Source organism: Scaptodrosophila lebanonensis, unplaced genomic scaffold, assembly GCF_003285725.1.
Source record: "Scaptodrosophila lebanonensis strain 11010-0011.00,11010-0021.00 unplaced genomic scaffold, SlebRS2 tig00000024-arrow-pilon, whole genome shotgun sequence".
Taxonomy (NCBI): domain Eukaryota; kingdom Metazoa; phylum Arthropoda; class Insecta; order Diptera; family Drosophilidae; genus Scaptodrosophila; species Scaptodrosophila lebanonensis.
In genome coordinates, this window is record NW_022060538.1 from 20,162,297 (window position 1) to 20,175,583 (window position 13,287).

The following is a 13,287-nucleotide window of genomic DNA, read 5'->3' on the forward strand; positions in this document are numbered from 1 at the left end:
AACAAGTGGAAAAGATAATGTCGGGTGCCCCAACTTGGAAATACTCTATTCCTATGTGTACAAAAATTATAAAATTGTAATTATAATAAAAAAAAATATATAGTCTCCGAGTTCTTAGTGATTATACGAAAATCCCTAATTACGGGGGAGGGGGTTGGTACATCAAAAAAATAATATAAATGCGCATATGAGTAAATAGGTACATAGGGCAACTTTGCATATGAACTTTCGATATCGATTTGTGGCAAAACTTAGTTCGGAGTATCTATGTAGTTATTATCTATAAATTAGGCACCAAATGATAGTATATATATTTATCTGTATTTATCAGTCTCGTTAATCAGCGTTGACAGTTTACATATGTACGCCTGTACACAAAAGGAAATTTACGAATTTTGTAGGTATAAGTAGATAAGCATTTAACGGATAATTTGAAATAAAAAGACTAATTGACACACATGTATAATTCTCAAGCCTAAATTAAATTTTGTAGACACACTCTGATTAGCTCCTAAGATAAAATTTGTCTTAATAATGTCGCAGGTGATTAGTGACTTCAAGAACCGACTTTTCATGTAGTAACAAAATGTGAAGTAAAGTGGATGGAGTTCTTCCAATTCATCTAATGAATAGAATATTGACACAATTTAAATAAATAACTAACTGTGGAAATAACACGTTTCGCACCACAATTCTGGCGAGTCTTAGATTATTATCCAGCATACCAGTTTTACACATTCATCAAAAAACTTTTAATTTTAACCAAAACACGTACATACATTCAATGAACTGTTTAATATAACTACATCACAAAGTTGTGTTTAATGTAGTAAACACTAAGTTCTAACTAGCACGTAGGTATAATTTATTGTACATATTAACACCATAACATACGTATGTTGCCAACATTTAATTAGATAGATGTATAGGTAGGTTTTAAATGCTCTCTTGTTTTTGGTTTCAAATATGCACTTCTCTATATTTCTCTTAGTTTTAGGATGTAATGCCTGTTTTCTGGCGTTTGAAGAAAACTCATTTAACTCGATGCAATATTACTCCTTAATAAAATTAATCGTTTGTCCAAAATTTAGATTTTTTGATCAGCGTCTGTTTCCTACTAGTAATGACATAGACTATTTACATACGTATGTACAAAGCATGCCTAAAACTATAAATCATTGAAATCAACGAAAACGACTTAAATCAAACTTAAAATGAATATTTTTCTAGTTAAAGAATATTTATATACTTTCAGCAAGCTTAATTATACATAGCACACGGGTCTTCCTGCCGTTTTCTTAAATTTACTTTCCGGTCGTCCACGTTGGTGACTGTGGTGTAAGGGGTTGCTGAGTTAAGATTTTTTTAAGATTTTCATAGGCAGTGTTCATGATGCCCCAACTTATGAACGATCGTCCCGTGTTGAAAGCACAGCCGCGGTAGAAATTGCCAATTCGACTGTTACGCTCGCGGTAAATTCTTTTACAAGCATGCCAACTGCCCTCTGTTTTATGGCCCATGTCGCTTTGTAGCGCCACTTTAATCACATTAAGCGGGTAAAACATTGTGCTGATACTTGCGCCGATAACCGCCCCCGCAATGAACTCCTGAGCAGTTCTACTGGAGACCGATTTCTGAAACCGACAAGAGATTGAAAGTTGCATTAAATATTATAATGGCATTATTTGAATGACTTGCCCTTTTTGATAAGCGAACACTGGCCTCTTCACGTAACATAAAGAACAATGCATTTGATAATCCATTGCGCCAAAACACTGGTTCAATTCCTCTATAGAGTTCGCGAAACCCATAATTGGTAATAACGTATCTATAAATAAATGAATAAATGAAGCAATCTTTTTTTGTAACTATCGAAAACTCATTACCTAAACGCATTTGGGGTATTTGAAAAGTATTGGTGAAATTTTGAGTCCGCCAGTAAGGTCTGAATACGTTCGAACGGCAGTAAAATGGATTCTACGCTGCCGGCCACTACACCGGCCATAATCTTGGCGCAATAATCATTTAAGCCATAATCATGGATTAAATACCTTCTTGTACCTGCAACATAATAGCGAAATATGGAACATTAGAGTCGCTGATTTAAGTTTTATGAATATAAAATATAACTTACCGTCGAACACACCAAACATGATTGAAAGTGAGATGGTTTTTTGTGCAAGTGGTGGCAGCATACCACGGTAGAGAAAAGTCAGACCTTCGCCCCTCAGTTGACCAAATGCTGATGTCACGGGCACACCGTGTAGCATTTGCCGAAAAATTATTTTATAGATAGGATATGTGACCGTTATATTGACGAAAGCCGAACCACAGCCACAAGCAAACTCTTCCCATTGAAAGGCACCAAAAAATCGCTCAAAGAAGACGTGCGCATGGCTATAGGATCCAATCGCGGCTGATGTTTCTGTAGCCTTGGGTGAGTTCTGACCATTGTGCACAAATTTCGGTGTTTCAACGCTATCGGTTCTCATGTTGTATTGTTTTATGGTATAAAAACATGGGTCGCGGGCGCATATGCTAGCTCGCTACCATTGTTTAGAAAGGCCTTCGATTGCGCTTGCCAACTTTTACGTTCTTTAATTGCTTGTTTCACATCGAATTTATTTATTATATAATTTAAAAAAATATTGCGGTAAAGTATGTACTTATAAAGCGACCACAGCTGGTTTTTCTTGCTATTAACACTGAGTCGTCAAGCTGTTGCGTTGTCGTTTTTGTCATGCGGTACACCATTTTTCGGATCGACGGAAAATTCATTAGGCTATTCTGTACCCAAATAAACTATCAGCATTGTAAATTTTGCTATATTTTTTAATATATCTGCAAAAAGAATCTTTTCATTGGCCAAGATGACAACACTATTTATCGCCATTAAACAGTGTATCGAAATGCAAATTGTATAAAAATAAAAAACGTCTACAGAGTTGATTTTTGAGAGCCTATCACCCTCTTGTAAATAATATTTATATAAAAATATATTTAAAAATATAATGAAATATTTAGTATGGAAGTTGTACCTTATTGTCCCTTTATTTTGATTGCAAAAACTGATAAGAAATATAGAAATAAAAGTTCGTGCGTTCAGATCGATATCAATAGAGCCAAAATCGGAATGGGAAAATATCGATATCTACAAAATCGGCTCCGGCCTTCCTTTCGCAACGCGCACGTCGCATAGAGTAGACGTCGAAACACGTGTTTATTAAAGTTGGTCTGAATAAAATCAGAAAGGGTAGGTAAATAATAGAGAATTGCAATCATACAAAAAACACCAGCAATGGTCTTAAATATTTAGTGTGAAAGCCGAGTGCAAATATGTTAAAAAATGGAGAAAAAATATTGACGTGACAAATATGTTCATATGTGTATGTGTGTTTCCATGATTGCATATGTATGGGAGTTTCATCTGCTAATTCTTCTTCTACTAATACTTTTGACATTCAATCTAAAATGTTGGACCTGTAACTAGTGATATGTATAGATTAATTTAAATATAAATGCTTCGGCGACAAAACATTATTGAAAAGACTGCAAAGCTGAACTTCAATAATAATACTATCGATTGTTTTTTTTTTCAATTTGCAGCTCCAATATGACCATTCGTCCAGCTTATAGACCGAAAATCGTAAAGAAGCGCACCAAGCACTTCATCCGCCATCAGTCGGATCGGTATGCCAAGTTGTCGGTAAGTTCAATGCACCTTTACTGGAAATGAACCAAAAATTGTATTATGTCTTTTGTTATTCAGCACAAATGGCGCAAACCTAAGGGTATTGACAACAGAGTTCGTCGTCGTTTTAAGGGCCAATATTTGATGCCAAACATTGGTTACGGCTCCAACAAGCGTACTCGTTTCATGCTACCCACTGGTTTCAAGAAGTTCTTGGTTCACAACGTGCGCGAACTGGAAGTCTTGCTTATGCAGAATCGTGTGTACTGCGCTGAAATTGCGCACGGTGTCTCCTCAAAGAAGCGCAAGGAGATTGTTGAACGCGCCAAGCAATTGTCAGTCCGCCTGACGAATCCTAACGGTCGTCTGCGTTCTCAAGAGAACGAATAAGCTTAAGTTTGGTATTCGCTACATTATTGTCGTTAGAATACATACACATTTGAAAAGAAAGTACATGCTTCTAATTTTAAAGGGTTTGTGTAAATTTAAACGATTTTTATATTGCGGAAAAATATAAAACAGCTGTGTGTGAAATCCATAGAAAATGTGATGCCTAACTCTCAGCAAAAATGTAATGCTGCAATTTGCTTTTCACGAAAATGTGGCAAACTTTTAACTATTAATAATCCCTTTCAAATTAAGCACTTTGGAAAATCATTTTTATTTTATTAAGTGGTAATCGGAATAGTCGAAAGGTAGAATCTGAATGCTATTAAAGGCATTACATTTGTTAGCATGCTTACAAAAATGTACTTTACTTAAAGACTACATCATGATCGAACTGCAAGTGGTGTTCGAGCTCCTTCTTGGTTTCGAAATTGGTACTGCAGATAACGCAGAATCCAGAGTTCTCGTCGTTGTCTGACATTATGACAGTCACGGCTTCTTGCTGTTCCGATTCATCCACATCCACCTGGAGTTCTTCGACAACCTGCTGCTCGTCAGCCGGTGCGTCCTCACGCACTCCGTACACAAGATCGCCCTCATGTGTTTTCATGTGCATTTTAAGTGTATAACGTTCGGTGAATGACTTTGGGCAGACCGTGCAGTAGTGCCGTGGCCGGTTTTCCTTGTGAATGAGTGTGTGGTGATTGAATGTTTTTCGTGACTTAAACGATACATTGCAAATGCTACATATTATAGGATTTTCCTCCGCCTCGTGCCGCAAACGATGGTTATATAGTAGGTTGTCCTGCGAGAAACGTAGACCACACTTTTCGCATTGGTATTTCTGCTTGTTCCAATGCATGCGCATGTGTCGAAGCGTATTAACTGGTCGCGAGAAGCTTTTTGGGCAATAGCGGCACTGCTTTTCCGTTTTCCCCTCATGTAAGTTCATGTGCAATTCGAGATATTCCTCGTCCCGGCGCACGATGCCGCAAATGGGACACACGTGTGTTTGTGGCTTCGAGTGCTCCTCACTCATATGCTTCTGCAATTGATACTTTGAATTAAATTGTTTGTTACAGCTACTGCACTCCTGCTTGACCCGATCCCGCTTCCGCATATATGATTTATCCATTGAATCCAATTTTTCATCTTGAGGCACTTCGACCTCGCAAACAAACTCTTCGTCGTCGCCGTATTCATCTTTAATTTCAACATCACCATCGTCTTTAACCAGTTCCACAAGAAATGCTTCCGTCTCATCTTGCTCCATTTTATCCTCCATCTCCTGCACATCGGTGTCCTCGTCTGCGCCCGCCCCTGTTAAAGAACTATCATCTACGGAATCGGCATCAGGAGCAGATTCTGACTTAAGGGCGGCCTTTAATTGATGAGTCAATTTCCTCTGCGTAGTCATAAGATTCACCATTATGGTGTCGTACTCGGATAGCTCATAAAAACATCGAGGACAAACTTTTGTATCCGATTTAAGATTTAAGTTTTCCTTTATGCAGTTGGCGAGATGTTGCAGAACGAGCGAGACCGACTTTTGTGAAGACGGCACCTTTGCCGTTGTCGCACATTCGTAGCTTACAGAACCGTTCAAGTCAACCGCACCACAAAAAAAGCAAGTATCCATGTTAATAAACGAACTATTTGATAAAATGTGTAATATTATTCCGCCTGAAAATGTTTACAAGGAGGCAGTGTTTCCTTCTTCTGCAGCGTCGCTTGTTGCCACCTAGTGCAAGTAGAGAAGATTTGTCTGAGTACAAAATTTATGTCGGTTCGGCCTGAACTAGTTCAGTTATCAATTTTGAGTAGATTTCAGATGTACTGGCAAAGTAATAGTATTTTTTACTGACTGGCAACGCTGTAAGATTACAAATAAAACTTCTACCATATTTACAATATACATACATACTACAATATCAGCAAGTTTTTGTTGTTTGCCCATAATAAATTCTAAAGTGTGTGGCTTTTCGCCAGTGCCTTACCTGGAAATTAGTACCGCATATTGGTATTTGCTGATGTTGCGGCTGAAATCGAATTCTGCACGGCCATTGAATCTTAACTCTTAATCTGTTACTCGCAGAAAATGTAAATACAACAAACTAAAATTAGAATAATGCCAATTTATGTGCGTAAATGTTTTTTACATAGCATAAATATTTATTTTAAAGGCATAGAGTTAAAAATTCGATTTTGCTCCGTGAATAATGTTATTAATCATTATACTAATTAGTAGTTCTTTTTATTCCAATTGCATAAATTCTTTTATTCGTGGTATACGGGCTTTAATGGTCCGATTTCAATGTCATATTTTTGATATTGCGACCATGACTGCAACATTTGCTTGGTTTTATAATGGTCTGCTTTTCCAAAAGTCTAACGAGAAGTGCATCAATATACCATTGTTTGGTTCTTAATATAAAAATGTTAAAAACATACTTACCTTACAAAATCCATAAATATTTATTTTTTGATTTTGATGGTCATTGACCATCTTTCCTCCTCCTAGGCTTTGAGTGCAAAGCCCCAGGGACTCCATATTAGCCCTTACTGCATTATAAATCTCCTCTGGAATTAAAACCAATTAGCATTCCATCTGATATTTCAATATAATAAACTTACCATGACTACTGGACCTCCATCCACGAATAATGGTTCTAGCAAATGCCGTTTCACCATGAATATAGATTTTTATTTGCAGGTAAAGTATTTTTCCATCGCCTATTTCAATGCGTGGTACTCTGAGTAGCTTTCTGGCAAGACTTTTGCTTGCAAAACGCATAACTACGAGTACGAATTAAATTGAATTACATGGCGCAGATTTACCTTTAGCACTTACTTGGAAGATTGAGGCGGAGAGGTGTCAACATTTTTGCGGGCCTAAACATTTTTACCAAATTTTAATATAAATAATTTTGAATTTAGAGAACGTGTTTCCGAAAGGGCGTGCTACTTGACTCCCCAATTTAAGCAACTGAACAAATGAGGGATTTTCCTTGACAGAAGTGTAAATGCTAATTAGATACTAACATATTATTATTTGGACACATTTTTGTGAATTTATTGTTGTAAAAAGAATTTTCGTACATAATTGATGAATGTGCGTAGGAGAATTGTTGTGTGCACATATGTATGTACATATGCATTGGTTCTTAATATCCTGCATCAACAGTTTCAATCTCATAGTCCTTATACTTCGTTTGGATAATTCGTTTCGATACAATATGATCAGCTTTTCCGTAACCCTGCGAATGTAAATAATTATTTGCCAGTTATCATGAATTTATGATGTATAAGATGTTTATACTTGAGAATATCCATAGATCTTGATGTATTTTTTGTCTGGGTCATGTTCAATGCGACCACCACCTAGACATTCCGTATCGAAATCTGTCCCATGGCACAGTCCCTGGACACGCTCATAAATATCAGCTAGAACCAAAAATATAAGTATGTACACATTTAGTTTACGTCTTTAGTTTCATTGTTGTTTCATATTACCATGCCATTCACAGTCCGCGTAGCCGCGTACAATAATTTTGCTTGGCTCTACACCATCTGAGTCCGGTGTACCAGTAACTTTAATAAGAATATATTTGAAAATACCTCGGGCATCTATGTCTACCAGCGGCACATCTTCAAGAGTTTTTTTGGCCATTTTTTTAAATAGCCTGAAACCTATATATGTAAATATTTACAAATTATTCTGCAGCCCGTATCAAAATATTTTTACCACTAAAGGAGACTTGCGATGTAGCAGCTGATTTTAGTATTTTCAATCGGAGATGAGCGGCATCTCGTAGCTGCTACCATATCTGTGACTAATAAAACACCGTAATTGTGATTTTATTTTAATGAAATGCCATTGGTTTTTTAAGTAATTGATATTGTTATTTTATAAGAAAAGAATAATCGTCATTCAATCGAAATTACAAATTTTTATTAAATAGCAATATACAAATTCATAAATATTTGGATATTTATAAATATATGCGCAGAATATTTGAATTACTGTTAAAGCTCATATAATTTATTGTTCGTTTTTGGTCGTGTTTCATCTTGAGATTATGCGTCGTATTAAATCTTAAATCACACAAGGAATTGCTAAGTAACACATAGTAAATACATGCGGTAATTGTAGAAAGCCCTTTAAATTCCCATTATACAATATTGTAAACTTTTAAAAGATCTTAGACCACAAAAATAAATGTGATATCCCATACAGCAAAAGATACGCCGAGCTGTTTGCCTCAGTCTGTATCGAGTTGAAAATTGAGCTCTACCTCCCCTCTCTGTGGATTGAATTTTTGCATCGAAAGGGTATTTAGAACTTATCTATCTGCATGAGCTAGTTCATTTTTACAATGAACTTGTTCGTAAGTTCATTGATACTGAGTCCCTTATGAACTAGCAGGAAAATTTTTGGTCTTTGTAATAAAGCATTTTCAAAGTTATTGTGATGGCGACCAAAATGTCGCGACCCCACTGTTTTGTTTGCGGCATTGTGAAAGCTCCTGGAGGGGTCCCGTTTCAAATAATTGAAAACTGTATTGTACCCGGCACTTTCAAACCTATCAAAGTTATAATAAAACACTTTGAGAAGGTAATACACTTACCTGCGTTTATAAAAGAAGCGGTATCTATAAAAGAGTGATGCATATTCTACATCCATCAACAGGTAATACATCAGCCATTAGATCTGACTCCCACTTCGGCGGCATGTAAGGCATGCTTGGAATATCTCTTCAATTACGACCGCTTGGCGCGACACCTTAGCCAAGTGCAATCGAAAATTGCAAATTCCATGGTAAACTGTAGGCGACCAATAGCGCAAAAGAGGAAACTAGACACGTCACAGAAGGAGGAAGCTATTCAACCAGAGAAAGCCGCAAAACAATGTACACAAAGCCAAAAGCAAACGGAAGATTGCCATAGTAAGTCCGCCACAGAAGATGAAATTGAGTCTGGGACGGACCATGAGACATTCACAGATGAAACGAGACTGGACAAGCACTACGACGAAGACGACAGTTTTCAAGATGTGCGTTATGATGCCACTTGTAATATATGTGGGATCAAAGTAAGGGACGAGGAGGTTCTTGATTTGCATATGAACATCCATGAAGGCAAATCCGAGCTGGAGTGCAGATACTGCTCTAAAAAATTCTCCCAAAAACGCAGTGTACTACGCCATATGCAGGTGCATTCGGATAAAAAGAAATTTCAATGTGAAAAGTGTGGGGAATGCTTTTCAATTTCATGGTTAATGTACAATCATCGAATGCTACACGATGCTGAAGAAAATGCTCTCATTTGCGATGTATGTAAACAGCAGTTTAAGACAAAACGCACCTACACCCAACATCTGCGAACTCACCAGGCCGATAGGCCCCGCTATCAATGCACTGACTGCAACAAATCCTTCGTAGATAAATACACTCTAAAAGTTCACATGCGTGTTCACAATTCAGCTGGCCTGGACACCGAGAAGAAGGCTAATACCTGAGGCGTTAGATAATCCTGACAATCTTTGTTTAAGGATACAATAGAATATTTAAATTGGTAATTATGTAAACTCAAATTAATTTTAAATAGTAAAAGTAATGAGTGTGTTAAACTTGATTACTTTAAATTAAATACAAGTTATTTTACATTCTAATTATTTTATAAACAAAATGATATGAATCTGATCAAAATTTGAACTACTGGTCGTTTATAATCCGGACTTTTACATCAGCAGTTACAATGCTTGGATATTGTTACTTTTCAAATGATGCTTATGCATTTTGTTAGTTTTTTTTTCCCGTAAATGTTGTCTTTATTGTTGCAAATTATTGTTCTTTGAAAAGTGTTTGTGGTGGTAAAGCCAATATTTCTCATGTCCGTTCAAGGGCGTTTATATGAAACTTCTTAAAATTTTCTATTGATGGCTAAACATTAAAGTTTTTTGAACTTACGCGACATTTGAATAATCTCAAAACGGATCCATTTATATACACCACTATATACATGCATAGTGATGTTTATTATTACACTACCTAAGTTCGGGTTTCTATCTATAATCTAATATCATAATCCATTGGGTCGTTGGTGGACTTTAGGATCTTATGATTTATGCCTTTATGGAATACCAACTCACACCCGCACTAATACTTTTTCTGGAGTGAATCAAATTAAATAATCGTTCAATTTGTCAAATAGCTTTTTCAAAACTCAGCAACGCCTTTATAAATTAACATTGACGCAACAAGTAATTGTGATTTAGATTTTTAAGTTATTCCCAATACCTTTCGCCCCCCTTGGCTTCTGATTATTTTTGTACAACAAATAAACATAACTGTCTATTCAAAATGATCAGAATCAAAGAAACCGATTTGTCATAAAATTTTGTCATATATTGCAATTTTTACAATTAAATATAAATACTATACAACTATATTGTAAAAAGGGTTGTAAAAAACCCCGATACATTTTAATCATCGACGAACGAAATAGGTTTCGTTGAATAGCTGTTCCCTGATACAGTGTGACCACACAGACTTTGTAAATATGGTCACATAACATAAGATATGTAATGAAGACATGAACTGATATCAATTTTTTATTAGTAGAACTATTTCAGACAAACAAATATATTGGCCTTATTATTTGAAGTGGTTGATTAATTTAATATTTAAGTATACTCCATTGTATTAGTATACGTTTTAATATTTTCTTTCGAATACCACTAATGTAATCGCATGCAGCTCTGTGGCTCAATTTATTCGTGAACCAGCTCTTCTATATTTACGACGTTCCATCTCTATATTGCTGCTGTATATTTTTGTTTGAAAAATAGCAAAAAATGTCGAGTTGTTGCATTTGCCAATTTTCTGTGCGATCAAATGCAACGAATCCTGTCAAGAATATATATGAGGAAACCATCGGTGACCCTCCCGTTTCGATTAGTTTAGTTTTGTTGCAGTGTACGAAAGGAACAGATTTTCATATTGAAAGTGCTTCGATATGTAAAAAGTGTTGCGAGAAGTTGTCACGTTATCACAAGTCCATACAAATCGCTAAAAAATTACGGCAAGAAATCCTAGAGCTAATCCGAAGTCCGTTCATAATACAAGAGTTTAAGACTACGCTTACGCGTGTGGAGTATAAGGATGTATACGGGGAAGAGGACGAAGCTGAAGCTAACATAGACGAGGGACTGAAGGCTGACAAAGCTCCACTTTCAGACGCTCTTGAACCAGCCGATGATGATAGTGAAAAGACATTTGTCGAGAAATATGTTACTGCCGATGAAAGCGACGCACAGGAAGAGTTTCAGATGGTGGATATAGAAAATGAAATTGTGATACATGACCAGGAAGAGGAGGTAGAGCCAAAGGAAAATCCAGCAGAGGAAGAAGTAGAAACTTTAAAGGATGATAATCTCAGTGAATTTGAGGACCAGCTCGATGGAACAATTGAATACCTCATATCAGATAACGAAGATATGGACCATTACAGCTCTGGCGACTATACAGTCAATATTCAGTGTCCAAGCTGCCCCGAACAATTTAGTAACCGACGAGCATACAACGCACATACGAAACGCGAACACTTTCCGGGCTATGTATGTGATCAATGTGGAAAAACGCTTCAGTCTTATTCTGGCTTCATTGGCCATCTGCAGAATCACGAGCCCGTTAAGCAATTCGAGTGCCCCGAATGTGGCGAACGATTTAATCGTAAGTTCCGCTTAAAGCACCATATGGCGTGGCATACAGGCGAGACCCCGTATCAGTGTGAGATCTGCTCAAAGCGTTTCGTGCATAAAGTAGCGCTGTATAAGCATAAAATGATACACGACAACGACACAAAAAGACTTGAGTGCCAGGTTTGTGAATTCAAAACACGCACAAAAGCTCATTTGGAGAGGCATATGAGATCTCACACAGGAGCTAAGCCATTTTGCTGTCCCGTCTGTAATAAGCGCTTTTCTCAAATGTACAACATGAAGGCACATTTGCGCGAGCACGAAAACCCGGGATGCAATCGTCAGCGACGCTTCCACTGCCCCAAGTGCACCCACAGCTTCATAAACGAGCAAAATTTCGTTAACCATGTCCAGCGAGGAGACTGCACGTCGGCTTAATCCGCACATATAAACATGGAGGTGACATGCACTCATGTATAGTGGTATGGTACATGGTAAAAGTAAACTAACATGTAAATTCAAATAAGTTAGTACGTACTTTTTCATTTAAAATACATATATGCATTTTCTTCACAAATAAATGTTATTAAATAATAAAATTATTCGATGCATACTTGTATTTCAGGAGATATCTATTTTTTGTATTATTGTTCAACTGTATATAAACAAATGTAATGAGAGGAAATAAACAATTTAAAATATAATTGACATAAGAATACTAATTAAATTTAGCGTAATGCAAAACAATGAAATTCATGAATTTCCCTAGCTGAATTAATTGAACTTAATAATGTACCAAAAATTTCATGAATACCAAACTCGAAAATAATTTCGATACATTTTTACTAACTGATAAAAAAAACTTTTCCCAGATTTTATGCTGTCACAAAAATGTTCTAGGTTTTTATTAGGTTCTGAATAAACACTTTAATGAAATATAAAAAAGGCAATCAAAATTCTGCTCGCAATGCCTAATATTAATCTGTTAGCTAGACATCTCCGAATAAGGGAAGAATACCGGAAACGCTAAGAATCACAATAAACGTAGCGTTCCGTTAATTGTAGTCTACACTCAGCAACGGGCGAGCATAGTATAGCGCATAAGAGACGCACCAGCAGGAGATTTGGTCCTATTCTGGCTTGAGCGAATGAGATTGTTAAGCAATTTAAGCCCCAATGATTTAATCGTCAGCTTCGCTTATAGCCTGCAATATTTTGGCCAGCGACGCGTCCACTTTCCAACACATTTTACTAAATGCACTTTATGTTCTGATAAAAGATCATGATTTCATGTATTTTTTTAAATATTTTTTTATTAAATTTATATGCATTTTGCTCGCAAATAAAATATTATTCATTAATTAAAATGCTCATTACTTGCACATTTCTGCAAATAACTATGTTCTTAAAAAAATATGCGTTTAATTTTATATAAATAAATGAAGTTTTCTGTCAGTTATGTAAGCGCAATGGTCATTCGCAACAAAAAATAATGCTAAATTGAATT

General features: G+C 36.3%; 7 protein-coding genes across 8 annotated transcripts; 3 read left to right on the forward strand and 4 right to left on the reverse strand.

The window, feature by feature from the left end:
• Positions 1 to 1,219: 1,219 nt before the first annotated feature.
• On the reverse strand, positions 1,220 to 2,818 carry LOC115621128 (solute carrier family 25 member 51). The gene is made up of 4 exons (XM_030514677.1): positions 2,135 to 2,818; positions 1,887 to 2,061; positions 1,699 to 1,828; positions 1,220 to 1,634 (listed from the first exon to the last, which is right to left on the reverse strand). Exons 1-4 carry the CDS (start codon positions 2,490 to 2,492, stop codon positions 1,305 to 1,307), a joined length of 993 nt encoding a protein of 330 aa, XP_030370537.1. The 5' UTR covers positions 2,493 to 2,818; the 3' UTR covers positions 1,220 to 1,304.
• A 352-nt stretch (positions 2,819 to 3,170) lies between these two features.
• LOC115621820 (60S ribosomal protein L32) lies at positions 3,171 to 4,162 on the forward strand. 2 transcript variants are annotated; one of them, XM_030515610.1, is made up of 3 exons: positions 3,171 to 3,253; positions 3,607 to 3,706; positions 3,770 to 4,162. In XM_030515610.1, exons 2-3 carry the CDS (start codon positions 3,614 to 3,616, stop codon positions 4,079 to 4,081), a joined length of 405 nt encoding a protein of 134 aa, XP_030371470.1. In that variant the 5' UTR covers positions 3,171 to 3,253; positions 3,607 to 3,613; the 3' UTR covers positions 4,082 to 4,162. The 2 variants fall into 2 exon arrangements, with proteins under 2 accessions (XP_030371470.1, XP_030371472.1); XM_030515612.1 differs by having other exon boundaries at positions 3,239 to 3,257.
• A 166-nt stretch (positions 4,163 to 4,328) lies between these two features.
• Positions 4,329 to 6,157, reverse strand: LOC115621818 (serendipity locus protein delta). The gene is made up of 2 exons (XM_030515608.1): positions 6,076 to 6,157; positions 4,329 to 5,819 (listed from the first exon to the last, which is right to left on the reverse strand). Exon 2 carries the CDS (start codon positions 5,715 to 5,717, stop codon positions 4,446 to 4,448), a length of 1,272 nt encoding a protein of 423 aa, XP_030371468.1. The 5' UTR covers positions 5,718 to 5,819; positions 6,076 to 6,157; the 3' UTR covers positions 4,329 to 4,445.
• Positions 6,158 to 6,213: 56 nt separating this feature from the next.
• On the reverse strand, positions 6,214 to 7,065 carry LOC115621819 (sex-regulated protein janus-B-like). The gene is made up of 4 exons (XM_030515609.1): positions 6,930 to 7,065; positions 6,713 to 6,874; positions 6,534 to 6,658; positions 6,214 to 6,466 (listed from the first exon to the last, which is right to left on the reverse strand). Exons 1-4 carry the CDS (start codon positions 6,976 to 6,978, stop codon positions 6,356 to 6,358), a joined length of 447 nt encoding a protein of 148 aa, XP_030371469.1. The 5' UTR covers positions 6,979 to 7,065; the 3' UTR covers positions 6,214 to 6,355.
• A 58-nt stretch (positions 7,066 to 7,123) lies between these two features.
• Positions 7,124 to 7,837, reverse strand: LOC115621821 (sex-regulated protein janus-A). The gene is made up of 4 exons (XM_030515613.1): positions 7,824 to 7,837; positions 7,592 to 7,768; positions 7,398 to 7,522; positions 7,124 to 7,335 (listed from the first exon to the last, which is right to left on the reverse strand). The coding sequence occupies exons 2-4, from the start codon at positions 7,746 to 7,748 to the stop codon at positions 7,243 to 7,245; spliced, it is 375 nt and encodes a 124-aa protein (XP_030371473.1). The 5' UTR covers positions 7,749 to 7,768; positions 7,824 to 7,837; the 3' UTR covers positions 7,124 to 7,242.
• A 724-nt stretch (positions 7,838 to 8,561) lies between these two features.
• On the forward strand, positions 8,562 to 9,732 carry LOC115620986 (serendipity locus protein beta). The gene is made up of 2 exons (XM_030514506.1): positions 8,562 to 8,693; positions 8,769 to 9,732. Exons 1-2 carry the CDS (start codon positions 8,562 to 8,564, stop codon positions 9,594 to 9,596), a joined length of 960 nt encoding a protein of 319 aa, XP_030370366.1. The 3' UTR covers positions 9,597 to 9,732.
• A 1,202-nt stretch (positions 9,733 to 10,934) lies between these two features.
• On the forward strand, positions 10,935 to 12,404 carry LOC115621210 (zinc finger protein 774). Its single transcript, XM_030514792.1, has one exon. The coding sequence runs from the start codon at positions 10,935 to 10,937 to the stop codon at positions 12,216 to 12,218; it is 1,284 nt and encodes a 427-aa protein (XP_030370652.1). The 3' UTR covers positions 12,219 to 12,404.
• Positions 12,405 to 13,287: the final 883 nt, after the last annotated feature.